At 40.8% G+C, this 14,372-nt stretch overlaps 1 protein-coding gene across 1 annotated transcript in view; it reads left to right on the top strand.

The window, feature by feature from the left end:
* The window catches only part of gabbr2 (gamma-aminobutyric acid (GABA) B receptor, 2), a 911,705-nt gene that overhangs the window by 844,915 nt on the left and 52,418 nt on the right, over positions 1 to 14,372 (top strand). Inside the window, exons 16-17 of the mRNA XM_028818131.2 lie at positions 11,052 to 11,234; positions 13,777 to 13,906. Of these exons, the coding sequence (XP_028673964.1) occupies positions 11,052 to 11,234; positions 13,777 to 13,906 (313 nt within the window). The remainder of the gene's footprint in view (positions 1 to 11,051; positions 11,235 to 13,776; positions 13,907 to 14,372) is intronic.

Below are 14,372 nucleotides of genomic sequence, written 5' to 3'. Positions count from 1 at the left end.
CACCAGTGCATTATAAAGCTTGAGCAGAACCTCTTGGACTTGTACTCCACACATCCTGCTACATAATTTAACATTCTGTTTGCCTTCTTAATGGCTTCTGAACACTGTCTGGCAGTTGATAGCAATAAGTCCTTCCAATAAGCTGTACTTTTGATTTTGAGACCTCCCATTGTGTATTCAAACCTAATATTTTTACTTCCTACATGTAATACTTTACATCTACTGACATTAAATTTCATCTGCCACAAATCTGGCCAAGCCTGTATGCTGTCCAAGTCTCTTTGTAATGATTTATCAGATTCCAGATTATCTGCCAACCCATCTATCTTGGTATCATCTACAAACTTGCCCAGCTTGATACTTATACTCTGATCCAAATAATTTATATATATTAAAAACAGCAGCAGCCCTAACACTGATCCCTGTGGAACATCAGTCTTAACATCAACCAATTCTGATAAGGTTCCTCGCACCATAACCCTCTTCTTCCTGTGTCTGAGCCAATTTTGCATCCATCACAAACAACACCTCTTTTAGTTTGAAAGTTTGATAGCATTACAGCATATTAACATGTGAAAAAATAGCCTCAGTGGAACAGTGTTTAATTTAATGTTCTGAAAATTGTGTTTAATATAATTTATCAAATGTACTAAACATTAAAGCAGTTGACACTTAAATTTATTGATACACATGTGATGCCAGCTTCTTAACATCTTATACCTGACTGTCATTGCTACAGAAAATGGTTATGCTACTTACAATATGGTATGTGGCAGCACTGTATCTTCATCTTAAAGAATATGTCACCAGCTAGAGGGTGAAAATGTGTTTCCATGAAACTTTTTGATTGGTCCCAACAAGAGTTGGTTTCTGCATCGTATCCATTGATGCCAGGCTTTTCCGCAACCCTGTATTGGATTAAGTGGTATTAGAAAAATTAATGAGTAGACGGATAGTATAATGTCTCATTCTTATACCAAGGTAAAACAAAATTATAAATCCACTATATATTTCTAAATATTGATAAAGCAGTCAATGACATTTGAGCTATGGATATTCAGCTATGATACAGTTTACCTGATTTTTCATTTGAATATTGTACTTAAGATGTAAAATATTATAATAAATAAACTCTTTACCCAGCTATTCATGTCTTGACTCAAGTGACAGTTTGTAGCAGGCAGACGTATGTGGCCTTGGGTAATTTAAAATCCATTATATGGAAAATAAGAACATTCACACAAGCATTTTAGCATCATCTGCCAGGACTTCGTAGGTTTGAATTGTAAAATGACTGTTTCCCAGGTTAACCCTACTTGAACATTGTGGAAATATGTTCTTTAGAAACAAAATGAAGCATCACAAAAAGAAGTTTTGGGGACCGTGATATGGTGATCAAAAGCAATTTGTATAAGCAGTTGATGATTTACAGTGGGAAAATGGCATTTTTATACAGTAAAAGAAAATGGAGGCAGGAAATAGTTGGCAGGAAACCAGAAGTGATGTCATCAGGAGTTGCCGGAAGTGACATCATGTCGGGCACTGGAAGTAATGTCCCGGCGGCCATCTTGGAACCCGGAAGTAGCTTTCTTATTTTTCTTCGGTTTTCCTGCTGAGAAGAATGGGAGATTTAGGTAAGTACCTTGTGACAATCCCCTGTCTTGCGATTTTTCATTCACCTTTAGGCTTTTTGACTACCTCGTAAGCGCACATGTGTGACATGACCCCCCTCTCAGCCCAGACCCGTCGGGTCAGGCAACCTGCACCGAGGTCGTGAACACAGGAGAGAGCATCTGCGTTGGCCTGCAAGGAACCTCTACAATAAATGACATTAAACAATAAGGTTGACGGTCTAAAAACCACCTACTGACACGGGGATTAGAGTCCCTGTGAACGGACATCCACTGAAGGGCAGCATGGTCCATCACCAGAGTAAATTCCCACCCCAATAAATAGTAACTTAACTGCGTGATAGCCCACTTGATCGCCAAGGCTTCTCGCTCCACAGTGGCATACCTGGTCTCCCAGTCCAGCAGTTTCCAGTTGAGGTACATGACGGGGTGTTCAGCACCATCGATGCACTGGCTCAACACAGCACCTAGATATGTGTCCGATGCATCGGTCTGGACGATGAAAGGATAAGAAAAATCAGGAGATTTCAAAATAGGCGCTGACGTAAGGGCCAACTTCAAGTCACTGAATGCAGTGTCAGCATGATCATCCCATACCACTTTTAAGGGTGCTCTTTTCTTTGTTAGATTGGATAAGGGTGAAGCGATCTCTGAGAAACGAAGTACAAAACGGCGATAGTCACCCACTAAACCCAGAAATGCTTGTACTTGCTTCTTAGTCACCGGATGGGGCCAATTAATGATGGCATCAATTTAGGAGCATTGAGGTTTAATGGTGCCCCCCCCCACCAGATAGCCTAAATATTTGGTTTTCTTTAATCCAAAGAAACACTTTTTGGGATTAATACGAAGACCGGCTCGAGCTAATGTGGAGAGAACCGTTTTAACCTGCAATACATGTTCCTCCCAAGTGCCGGAATAGATAACAACATCATCCAGATAGGCGGCACTAAATGAATTGTGGGGCCGTAGCAGGGTATCTACCAGACGTTGGAAGGTCTTGTTCTGCAGTCATTTTCAAACAAAAATCCTGCTGGCTATGCCAATTGTGGAAATATCTTCTTTAGAAACAAAATGAATGGTCACAAAAAGAAGAAGTTTTGGGGACCATCCCTGTATATTGTCCAACGGACAAGGAAAAACCACAAAAAGAAACGTTATGGTGATCAAAAGCATTTTGTATAAGCAGTTGATTTACAGTGGGAAAATAGCATTTTTATACAGTGTGAAAGGGTGCTTCCCGGACACAGGCAGGCAGACACGTTCCATTTCATCACCACACGTTTATTTTACACTTACTATTATTTACAAAGTCCTTAGTGCACCTCACCAAACCCTCCCGCAGTCTCCCAAAGTCTTGGCTCCTTCAGCCTTCTCTCTCTTCTTCACACAACACACTCGGGCCTCTCCTCGCCCCCTCTGCATCGGCCATGTCCTCCTCCTACCCGACTCCAGCCTTGATTGCAGGGCGGCGGCTCCTTAAGTAGGTGGCTGATTGCAGGCCGCACCCAGCCACCTGTGACATAACTCCCCCGTTAGCTGAGACCTCCAGGGACCAGCGGACCGTTCCGCGAGGACGTGAACCCCTCAGCGGCAAGCCGACACTCCGTAGCCTAGGGCCCGATCCTAAAAATAAAACGGAAAAACAAGGGGCGGGGACGTTGCCCTGATGCAGCCCCTCGGCTTGTCTTCTCAGTTGGGCCAACGCTCTCCGCTCCGATCGGCACCCCAATGCTCTCTTTTTCAGCCTCCCAGCCCGAGCAGTCCGTGCTCCCCGCCACGGGACCACCAGTGGGATCACGCTCCGTTTCCACCTCTCAGCCAACGGGTATTTCCTCTGCCTCCGTAGAGGACGGCCGTTTGAAGTACGTGCGCACTCAGCAGCACGTCCTCCCTTATCAGAGGAACTGGCTTCCCCAAGCCGCTTTCTCCATTTACTTTGGGACGCCGCGACGGTTCGGATCTGCCCATTGTAAGAGGGCAGACCCAGCCCCGCTGGCGTCCGGAGCTTCACGGGGTCAGTCTCCCTTACCTTCCCCGCTGTGCCTCTCCGTCCAGGAGCTCCTGCAGTGCGCCGATCCTCTCTTGCCTGCGGCTCTCGATCCGACGCCGCTGCCATCCCTCCTGACTCCAGCGTCTTCGCCTGGAGGGCACATCGCTCAGCCAGCAGCGATAGCACAAGGCGCAGTTGTTCTTGCAGCTCCTGTAACACCACTGCCAAGGAGAGAGAAGCAGCCGGCGGTAGGCTTACCTTGCCAGTAGTTCCACTTACCGATTGCTCTCTATGGGCGCTTCCCTGCAGCCCACTCGGGTTTCTGTGAAGCACGGGACGGACATTCCCTGCTCTCGCCTCCGACCAATCGCTGGCGAGAGGACAGGACACGCTGTCCAACCCCGTGCCTGTTACGAGGAGGGACTTTTGGCCGGCCATCTCGCTCCCCTCTCTCACTGGAGAGCGATTCTCCGGGCAACTCCACTGCTGCTGCGGCTTCCCCAGCTGCAGCCTCTCCTTCTCGGCAGCCCCCTTCTGGGCCACTGCGTCGGTGAGCCGCCCCTGAAATACAAAGTCCGATACCACTAACGGTCCGCGACACTGCATTTCCCTGCGGGGTTGGGTGCACGCCGCCCCCGCGGCACGTGGATGAGTTCACCTGCTGTGCCGGGCCTTTCACAAACATTTTCAGATATGCAGGTCCGCACCTTGACCCAGGTGCAGCATCCCGCCAACTACGCCACTGTGAAAGGGTGCTTCCCGGACACAGGCAGGCAGACACGTTCCAGTTCATCACCACACATTTATTTTACAATTACCTCACCAAACCCTCCCGCAGTCTCCCAAAGTCTTGGCTCCTTCAGCCTTCTCTCTCTTCTTCACACAACACACTCGGGCCTCTCCTCGCCCCCTCTGCATCAGCCTTGTCCTCCTCCTACCCGACTCCAGCCTTGATTGCAGGGCGGCGGCTCCTTAAGTAGGTGGCTGATTGCAGGCTGCACCCAGCCACCTGCGACAACAGTAAAAGAAAATGGAGGCAGGAAATGGTTGGCAGGAAACCAGGAGTGATGTCATCGGGAGTTGCCGGAAGTTGCGTCATGTCGTGTGCCGGAAGTGATGTCCTGGCGGCCATCTTGGAACCTGGAAGTAGCTTTCTTATTTTTCTTTGGTTTTCCTGCTGAGAGGGAGAGAGAGAGAGGGAGGTTAGGAGCACAAGGTGATACAGCGCATTGCCGCACCCACCACACGACAAACCAACTCAGGATACAGATTAGGACCCAAGTGCAGCCATGCAACGAGTGACACCTCAGAACCACACAAGTTCAGAAGAATGGGAAATTTAGGTAAGTACCATGTGACAACTCCCTGTCTCGCGATATTTTACTCACCTTTAGGCTATTTGACTACCTCCTAAACACCTGTGTGTGACAACATGTAGGTAGCTCTGCAAGCTCCATATTGAAAGGACGCCAATTCAGAATCAAATTGGGGCCCAAGTGATTTGAGACAGGAAAATGATCCAAAATTCCACTTAGCTTGTCCAGTGTGTTTTATTCTGTAACATGGGGCAACACATGGTTTTCAAAGTTTTGCTTCCACAAAATATTTTGATGTTTATGTTACCTTCAGGCTGATCAAAAATATAATTGATTGTATCACATAGGAATTTGAAAAAACATAAAATTAAGTGTTTTTGAATTTTGTATGTTTAATCACTTCATCACACTGACACATTGCATTAGTTTTCTGCAGCTGATGCTTCTTGTTTCAGTGTCCAACACTAGTCGGCCAGCATTGATGAATTCCACTTGTCCTACGTGACAATGGATTACTTTGAAAACTGCCCATTCTTTCAGAGCCACAGACCCGATACACCACATCCTGACACTGTTTTCCACTGTTGAAATGTTCATTTGAAATCCTTCACCATGTTTAACTGACTGCATTAAGATTAGCAGTGAAAAAGTGTTGCACGGGCGGCACGGTGGCGCAGTGGGTAGCGCTGCTGCCTCGCAGTTGGGAGATCTGGGGACCCGGGTTCGCTTCCCGGGTCCGCCCTGCGTGGAGTTTGCATGTTCTCCCCGTGTCTGCGTGGGTTTCCTCCGGGCGCTCCGGTTTCCTCCCACAGTCCAAAGACATGCAGATTAGGTGGATTGGCGATTCTAAATTGGCCCTAGTGTGTGCTTGGTGTGTGGGTGTGTTTGTGTGTTTCCTGCGGTGGGTTGGCACCCTGCCCAGGATTGGTTCCCTGCCTTGTGCCCTGTGTTGGCTGGGATTGGCTCCAGCAGACCCCCGTGACCCTGTGTTCGGATTCAGCGGGTTGGAAAATGGATGGATGGAAGTGTTGCACTTCGTGGTTTTGTACGGTTCGATCTTGTTTTAGATGCTACCATTTCTGTGCTCATTTTTTGTGTCCTTGGCCATATTGTTTAATGTTACTTTACTCAATGCTAGTCATGAGACCTACAGGTCATGTGACTTATTATGTCATCATAGCCCACTTATATAAGATGGTGGCACACATGTCTTATTGCCTTTGCTTTGGATCAAATTCTTTGCTTTACAACTCTCTTTAGCAGTAGAGGACACCAGGAAGACTGAGGATATCCCAGAAGACTTTAGTATTAGAGTGTGTTCTGTTTTTCTGACTTTGTGTTTTGTGTATTGGGTTTTGGTAATCAATTTTCTAGTCTGTTTTTCTAACCTGCCTTCTCTGTTATCCCTTTGGCATTTTAAACTCCCAGTCCAATTCTACAGGGTGCTTAAGCGGCATTTTTGAAGATCAAGGTGTTGTATTAAATGGTTGAGAAAAAAAAATTGTATAAAAATGATATTACTATAAAGACAGATCTACATATTTGATTATTATCCATCATAATTCAAATTACTATCTTGATCATTTTTGCTGTAATAGTAACTGTTGTTTATAACTTACATATAAGAAGAAAAGGAAAAAGAAAAATTTATTATGGTCATAAAATGTAAATTGTGACTGTCCCTGTAAAAAAGTTCAGTGTTACATGATATTCTGTATATGAGGCTCTTATGATTTTAAAGTTCAAGGAATTTTGTGATAAGACTCGCTTTACACTTTAAAGCAATCACTGATAGATTAATATTAAAGGCATTAATTTTGTCAGAAGTCGCAGTTGCCTTGCAGAGGAATCGCTTTAATGGCCTCATGTCAAGTAATACCTTAATGTTGACATACTTATACAGTATGTAACTATTTAAAAAGTTAAGATGGACACTGCATTATATATTTAGAGGCTCATATTTTGATAGAAAAACGTTACCCTTTCACACTGTGTGCAGAAATTGGTGTATTTGTCAGACCATAAAACTGTGATTTATTGTATCGTTCCAATGGTAATAGAATGGGTTGACCTTTAAGGGCCCATGTGTAAGTGTCAGGTTATAAATAATACGTGTGCTCAATCTTGATCATTTTGCCATTGATTTATTTATTCATTTATTCTTCATTGCTTCTCTTGAAACTTTAGTGTAATAAAAATGCTATGAGTAAAAACAAAACTTATTTTGAAAAGTGTTTTCATTTTCTTTAGAGGAACATGCAATTCTGTGTTTTTCTCAACAAATCTGCTTGCCATTTTGGATTGCACTATTTTCCATGCCTTCGGTTTATTCTTGGTAATCAACATATAATTGCAGTCGCTGCAGAAATCAGAATTTCTTCCTGTGTAAACCCTAGTAACTTTCAGCAGGTTCAGTATTCCTCTATGAGTGAAACTCAAAGAGACTACTGATAGATTTGACTTTAGTTCTGACCATTTCTTTGTCCTCAACTATTTCGGATTCTTTTGCACATTAAATTAAAAAATGTTGCAATGTTTGGGATCCTCCTGGTTTTGACAACACATTCTTCTGACTATTGTGATATCCATTTCTTTGTTATTCATCTTCCTTTCTTTTTTTGACACCCACAAAAATCATTAGTATTCTCCAAAATGGCCATAAAAACTGTGACTTACTGATAGTATGGATGACCTTTTTCTCTGAGGGTAACTTTGAGATGTTCAAAAGTATATACAAATCTCATTTATTTTAAAGATTAGACATATTTAAAGTCATATATAAAGGAGAGCAGCAAATGTTCAGATGAACAGAGCAGGGTCAGGAGTTTTGGCGGGTCAAGGGATTTAGGTGGCAATGTTTTTATTGTCTAAGCAATGTGCAGAAGCAATTAAAAACACAAACAAAATGTTAACTTTTATTGTAAAAACTGTTTAATTGAACTCAATGGACTTTATGCTTAGTCTTTATAACGTACAAGTGAGACTACATCCTGAGAGTATTGTGTGTAGTTCTGGTCATCACAGTAATAGAAAGACATAGCAGCACTTGAAGCTGTGCAGAGGAGAACAACCAAGTGCATCCATGACACGTCCTACTGTGACAGACTCAGAGAATCAAACCTGTTTAGTCTCAAGCAGAGGAGACTGTGTGGTGACATAATCCATCCATCCATTATCCAACCTGCTATATCCTAACTACAGGGTCACGGGGGTCTGCTGGAGCCAGTCCCAGCCAACACAGGGCACAAGGCAGGAAACAAACCCAGGGCAGGGCACCAGCCCACCGCAGGGTGACATCATCCAAGTCTTTAAAATTGTAAAAGGTATCGATAAAGTAGACCCACCTCAATTTTTTTAATAAATGGTGAATTTTGCACGCAAGGACACCAATGTAAATTAAGGGCACATTTAGTCAGTCCTAAACACATTTAGGACTGAAGCCAGGAAACACTTCTTTACTCAGAATTGTAAGAATCTGGAATAAACTACTGAGCCATCTTCTTGAAGTATAAACTTTGACAGCCTTTAAGAAATACCTGAATGAGGTATTGGGACAGATCATTGGAACATGAGTAACGTTATGATCAGAGCAGGCCATTCAGTCCAACAAGCTTTCCCACCCTATCAGGGATCTTCACTCACAGTTTTGGAGGGCTGCATTGGCTGCAGGTTTTTGTTCCAGCTAGTTTCCTAATTAGAACACAGTCCTGCTGATAATGAAATGTGTTTTTTAACTTTGTGGCTTGTTACTGCTTTCCTTTCTCCTTTCTGTCGTCTCAGAGCTGTGTGAAGTTTTTTACGGTGGCTGGAGTGCCAATTCTGCCACCAACCCCCTGTGATTTTCCCTGCAAGTTGGAGGATCGCTTGCAGGGCCGGTTACTGCTTTGATTCTTTCAAAGACAAATGCTTATCACATTGTAGATTTTCCTTTCCTGAGAACATTATCCATATGATTTGGGAACTAGAACAGATTTGAACTTCACAATCATTCTGTTTTCCCTCTCGTTTACTTGTAAGCATTTTATTAACACCATTGTATCTGGAAGCAAGTAAGCTGGGGAGCTGTTGGTTTCTTTGTAGTTTGTATTTCATTATTAACTGTGGATAGTTAAGAAAACAGGAAACATTTGAAAAAAAACAATTAAGGGTTCTGAATTATAACAAGTACACTAAAATTAAGTCCAAAAATCATAGAAATATGGGTTCTAATTAAAGCATTAGTGGAGGTGAAAGCCTGCAGCCACTGTAGCCCTCCGGGACTGTAACTGATGATCCTGCTTGACAATGTAATTAAAAATTGCCTTGGTTAAATGAAAGCACTAATAAGCCATAGAGTTAAATACCAACTTCCTTTATCAGCAAGGACAGTCTTTTAATTATGAAACTGGTTGGAATAAACAACTGCAGCCCTCCAGAATAATGAATAAAGATCCCAGGCCATAGATTATCCAAAAGAACATCAAGTTGAGATCTGAAAGTCCCTAAAATCGTACTCTCTATCACATTACTTGGTAATTTATTCCATGTGTCTACGATTCTTTGTATGAAGAAAAACTTTCTAACATTTGTGCAAAATCCGCTCTTAACAAGTTTCTTCATCCTCATGTTGATGTTGCAAAATTTATTATCCTTAGCATTTTTCCTCAAAAAAACATATAAAAAGTGTTACATTATTTGCCTTGAAAATAACATATTTATAAATCTCATCTTTCTACTGTAAAACATGCAAAACACTAAAAGTAAAAAGTCAGAAGTGTAGAAAGTGTAATAATTATACAAATAATAATAATGAATAATAATGATAAAAGTAATTCTAATACCGTAAATACTGTCAAAATGTGTCATTTGGTATATCATGAAGCACAATGAAATTCACAATCCAACATCACAGTCAGGCCAATAGTAGTGTGATTCCTTGTGAATTTTCTTTCCTGACTGGTCATATCTTGAACAGCACACTGCACATGTGTGATTGGCACGAGTGTCACTTTTGGATTCATCGGAATCACTTTTGATTTCACTGTCCATTTCAATTTCACTGCCTGAAGACAGATTCACTTTGTCATCACTGCTGATGAGAGGCTCCTCAACGTCACTGCTCGTTTCACTATCAAGAGCATTCAGCACCTGGCTGCTGAAAAACATTTCTTACAAGATTCCATTATGAGACTAGGACAAAACATGTCTGCACCATTGCCTGGGTAATGCTCAGGCCTGTCACTTATGCAAGACACGCCTATACAATTTCCTAAGCAATGCTCAGAACTAACACAAATTGCAGTTTTACAGCCCAAGGTCTCAGGTCTAACACTTATGTGAGACACATTTATATAACTGCCTGCGTGACGCTCGGAAGTAACGCTTTTAGCACTGTTTTTACGGTCCAAATGTTGCTCGGGTCTAACGCTAAGGAGATTAAAGTAACAGCTGGGATCTACAGTACAAATATTCCCTCTTAATTCCATTTACTTAAACTGACAGCTTAACTATTAGCTAAACAAATTTAATTGATGTGCTGAATGGTCTCTTCTCATTTCCTAAATGTCTGATGTTTCTTATGTCAGCCAGAAACGCCTTCATCCCCTTCACTGGCTCTTGATAACACATCAGAGTTTATTTAAATTTTCCTTGCATAGTGAATATCATTATCAATACAGAAAATCTTAACTACTAACTGTACGGTACTTGTACAATAAAATTATAATCGCTTTACTGTAAGATTCTCTCAGACCCCAATGAAGTAAGAATGGCAAGTAGTGTAATTAAAATTTATTATCTAAAAATACTTCAGTTTGAAATTTTCTTTATCAGATTACATGCATTTAAATCTACAAGAGTGGGACAGTATATAGTTGTATGTATAGACTGAGTATTTTATAAATTTCAAACTAGTTCTGTAAAATAAACATTTTACATAATGAAGTCTTACTTGAATTGCATAAGGACATGTTAATTAATTATGTAATACTATTCTGCATGCTGAATTCTGTTCTGCGTTTTTCATTGCAATTTGTATGATTTGATACTAGAAGACTAACTAGGCTCAATCATTTGAAAGTATAATGCCGTAAGGCTGAGTTATGTTCGCATTTTTCTTTTTCTTTCCTGCAGCTTATCACACTCAGAACAAATCCAGATGCAGCTACACAAAACAGAAGGTTTCAATTTACGCAAAATCAGAAGAAAGAAGATTCAAAAACGTCCACATCAGTGACCAGTGTAAATCAGGCAAGCACATCGCGACTAGAAGGTCTCCAGACAGACAACCACCGCTTGAGAATGAGAATAACAGAGGTACTACCCTCTTGTGTTAAGTATGTCCATTGATAACCAGTGTGGTACACCTTTTGGACTGTTTGATATTGTCGACCCATCGATCCATTTCATGATGCTGTTTTTTTTCCAGTAAAGGGTTGTGAGGTGTCGTAGCCTACCCTAGAAGCACCAGGCCCAAGACATGAATTGGTTCTAGATGTAATGCTAGTCTAATTCAGGACACACTCACATCAGGGCAATTTAGGGTAACCAATTAGTCTGATATCCACCTTTGACCTTTTGCCATTCAATTGAATGGACGGTCATTGAACCCAGGATCTAATAGCTGTGAGTTTGTAGTACTAATCATTGCACCACCATGTTGCCTCGTTGTACATGGTACTTCAGTTAGATCATTGTGATTTTTCTTTAAAGTGGGCACTATAAGCAAAGTATTACCACTTCACACCTGAGAGTATAAAATTTGAGAGGTTGTAGAAAGGAGTGATATGAGGAAAAGCTGACATGAAGCATACTATAAATAAAGGGAGAAGTTTAAAAGAATAGAATAGGTTAGGGTGAGATATTAAAATTAAAATAGGTAATAGGATCGCAACAGTGCCTTGTTCTCAATTTAAATTTTTCCTTGTATTTTTCATTTTCCCTGGCTAGTTTAATATTGCTCAGTTTTATGTTTGCAGTTTAAGCCTGGTGCCTTACCCTAAATGTGTCTAGTGTCTGTATTAGCAAGGCCTAATATATAATGAGGCTTCTCAGGTGCTGCTGTCATTAGGGCCGCAGTTAACTGAATGGATTATAAAAGGCCCTCACTCAGCTTCAGCAAATATTGTGGAATTAGCTAGTGAAAGTTTCTCTGTCCCTTAGCTACCTTTGTGTGTTGTCTTAGGGTTAAGTGGACTTTCCATTTTTACGTTTTTGTCTTTTTTTTTCACATTAATAATTGTGATGCTTTTTTAGTGGTTCCTGTTCATTGTGTGTTGTTGCACAGCTTTGGTCTGAAAGGGCTCACAGTTTACAGCACTAAAGAATATCTAAACCAGTGATGTCCAACCTTTTCGATATTCTGGACCACACTGGAAAAAAAAGAAATGTTTTGGGCCACATTTCAAATGGAGACATTACAGACAGCTGATGAATAAAAATGTCCATGTCTAAATTACTATTTTATATAATGTTTGTTATAAAGTGTATAAATACATATGTAAATTACAATTACTAATTTTATTTATACAAAGATAACTAGAAATCATAAAATTAATGTGATATTTGGCATTGAATTGAGAAACTAATGCATCAATTTCTGGTTCGACGGAAGTAGTTGCAATTCTCAGGGAGTTCTCAAGGTGCTCATCAGATATTCTGGTTCTAATTTTACTCCTAGTGTGCTTCATTGTTGAAAATAGTTGTTCACAAATGTACGTGCTTCCAAAAAGTGATGACATGAGTAACGCATGACTGTGCAGCAAGGGATATTTGTCTCTGGGCAGGTAGGATTTATAAAAGTCCATCAAAGAGACGTGATCAAATTTCTCTTTAAGTTGAATGTCACATTGCAACTCTATGTGTTCCATTTGAAAATTAGCTGGCAACATATCTATATCGACTGTAAATGGAGTCACAAAAATACAAAAATTTGGATTATTTTACAGAAAATCCTGAAATCTGTTTTCAAATTCTTATATCAAATCGAAAGGCTGAATATTTTTTTCCCATTTATGTTTGGCCAACGTGTTGAAATGCAAAAAATTAGTTTATAATGGCTTGTTGGGCCACATTGATAGTTGCAGGCCGCGGGTTGGACACCCCTGATCTAAGCGAATCAATTTAAGAATATTATTAAATGCATATAAATCAAGGGTGGGCTCCTGCCTTGGCTTGCAACTCCAGTTCCTTGCCACAGTGGTCCTAAAAATTCATTGAGTAAAACACTAGCCTTGTGGGGACAAAAGTGATTCTTGAACAGAATACACATCTGGGGACAACTCATTAAATCGTTTCTAGTGATTATTGGTGAAATCTACTGCTGGAAAAGCTCAGCCCACAGAGATCCTCCTAAAGCCCACTCCCAATTTCCTTATGGCGCACCACTTTAAATGTTCAGGGTTGCAATGTCTCATTTCTACTCAAGTGTTAGAAAAATGCATAAAATTAGAAACTGAACAAAAGACTTGACACTCAGAGAAAATAGAAAGGTTAAATTGCTGTTATCAGTTCTGGAGCTCAGTAGCATAAGGCAAGAAGCTTAATGATAAATTTGTATATTGTAATTAGTGCTAGCTATAAAAGAGACAAGAAGCCACCACTGGATTTGTTTTTCTGTGACATAGACCTTTGACCTCTGTATCGTTCATCGCCTCAGGAGGGCTGGAGCCTAAAGATATGCCAAAGCTTGAGAATCCACCTTTAATATGTAATTTAACTCTTTTACTCACCTTTATATTTTGAAATTAAGACTTGAATTTTTTTGTAATGAGCTTTTGTGTTTTCAGTCTTCCACTGTAGGTTTTTTTTGTGCTTGTCCCCATATTAATTGTTCTGTGTTTCATCATTACATTTGTAGCTTGACAAGGAGCTGGAGGAAGTGACCATGCAGCTGCAAGATACTCCAGAAAAGACCCCCTACATCAAGCAAAACAATTACCAAGATCTTAACAACATCTTAAGCATACGTGGCTACACAGAGGGGAAAGGTAAGATAATATTTGAATCTTAAGCCAGTGGCACATTACACAACTTCTAGTTAGGCAGGATATCAAACTGCCTGTAGTTGTGTTTGGCAAAAGTTTCCAAATGGAAACAATCCAAGTGTCTACCTTTTGAAAGGTTTTAGTGAAATTCAAACAGTTCACACAAAAAATAGAGAAAAAAGTGGATAATATACACAAGGGATAAAGGGCAACTTATGATATGCTGCTTAAATATCTAGGTTACATTTGTAGTACTAGGGTGTTGTACCATGTTATCCATTATGAATGTAGAGAAAAACCAAGCAAAATGACACCTTTTATTGGCTAACTAATAGCCAATAAAAGGTGTCATTTTGCTCGGCTTTTCTCTAGGTTACATTTCTTAAGGTTTCTATGCATTGTTCTATGCAGTGAATGATCTGAAAACTATATGCCCTTAATGTCTATCTATCTGACTGCTCGGGTTTCT

Source organism: Erpetoichthys calabaricus, chromosome 13 (genome assembly GCF_900747795.2).
Source record: "Erpetoichthys calabaricus chromosome 13, fErpCal1.3, whole genome shotgun sequence".
Lineage (NCBI taxonomy): Eukaryota > Metazoa > Chordata > Cladistia > Polypteriformes > Polypteridae > Erpetoichthys > Erpetoichthys calabaricus.
This window is presented reverse-complemented; position numbering and strand designations above follow the sequence as displayed.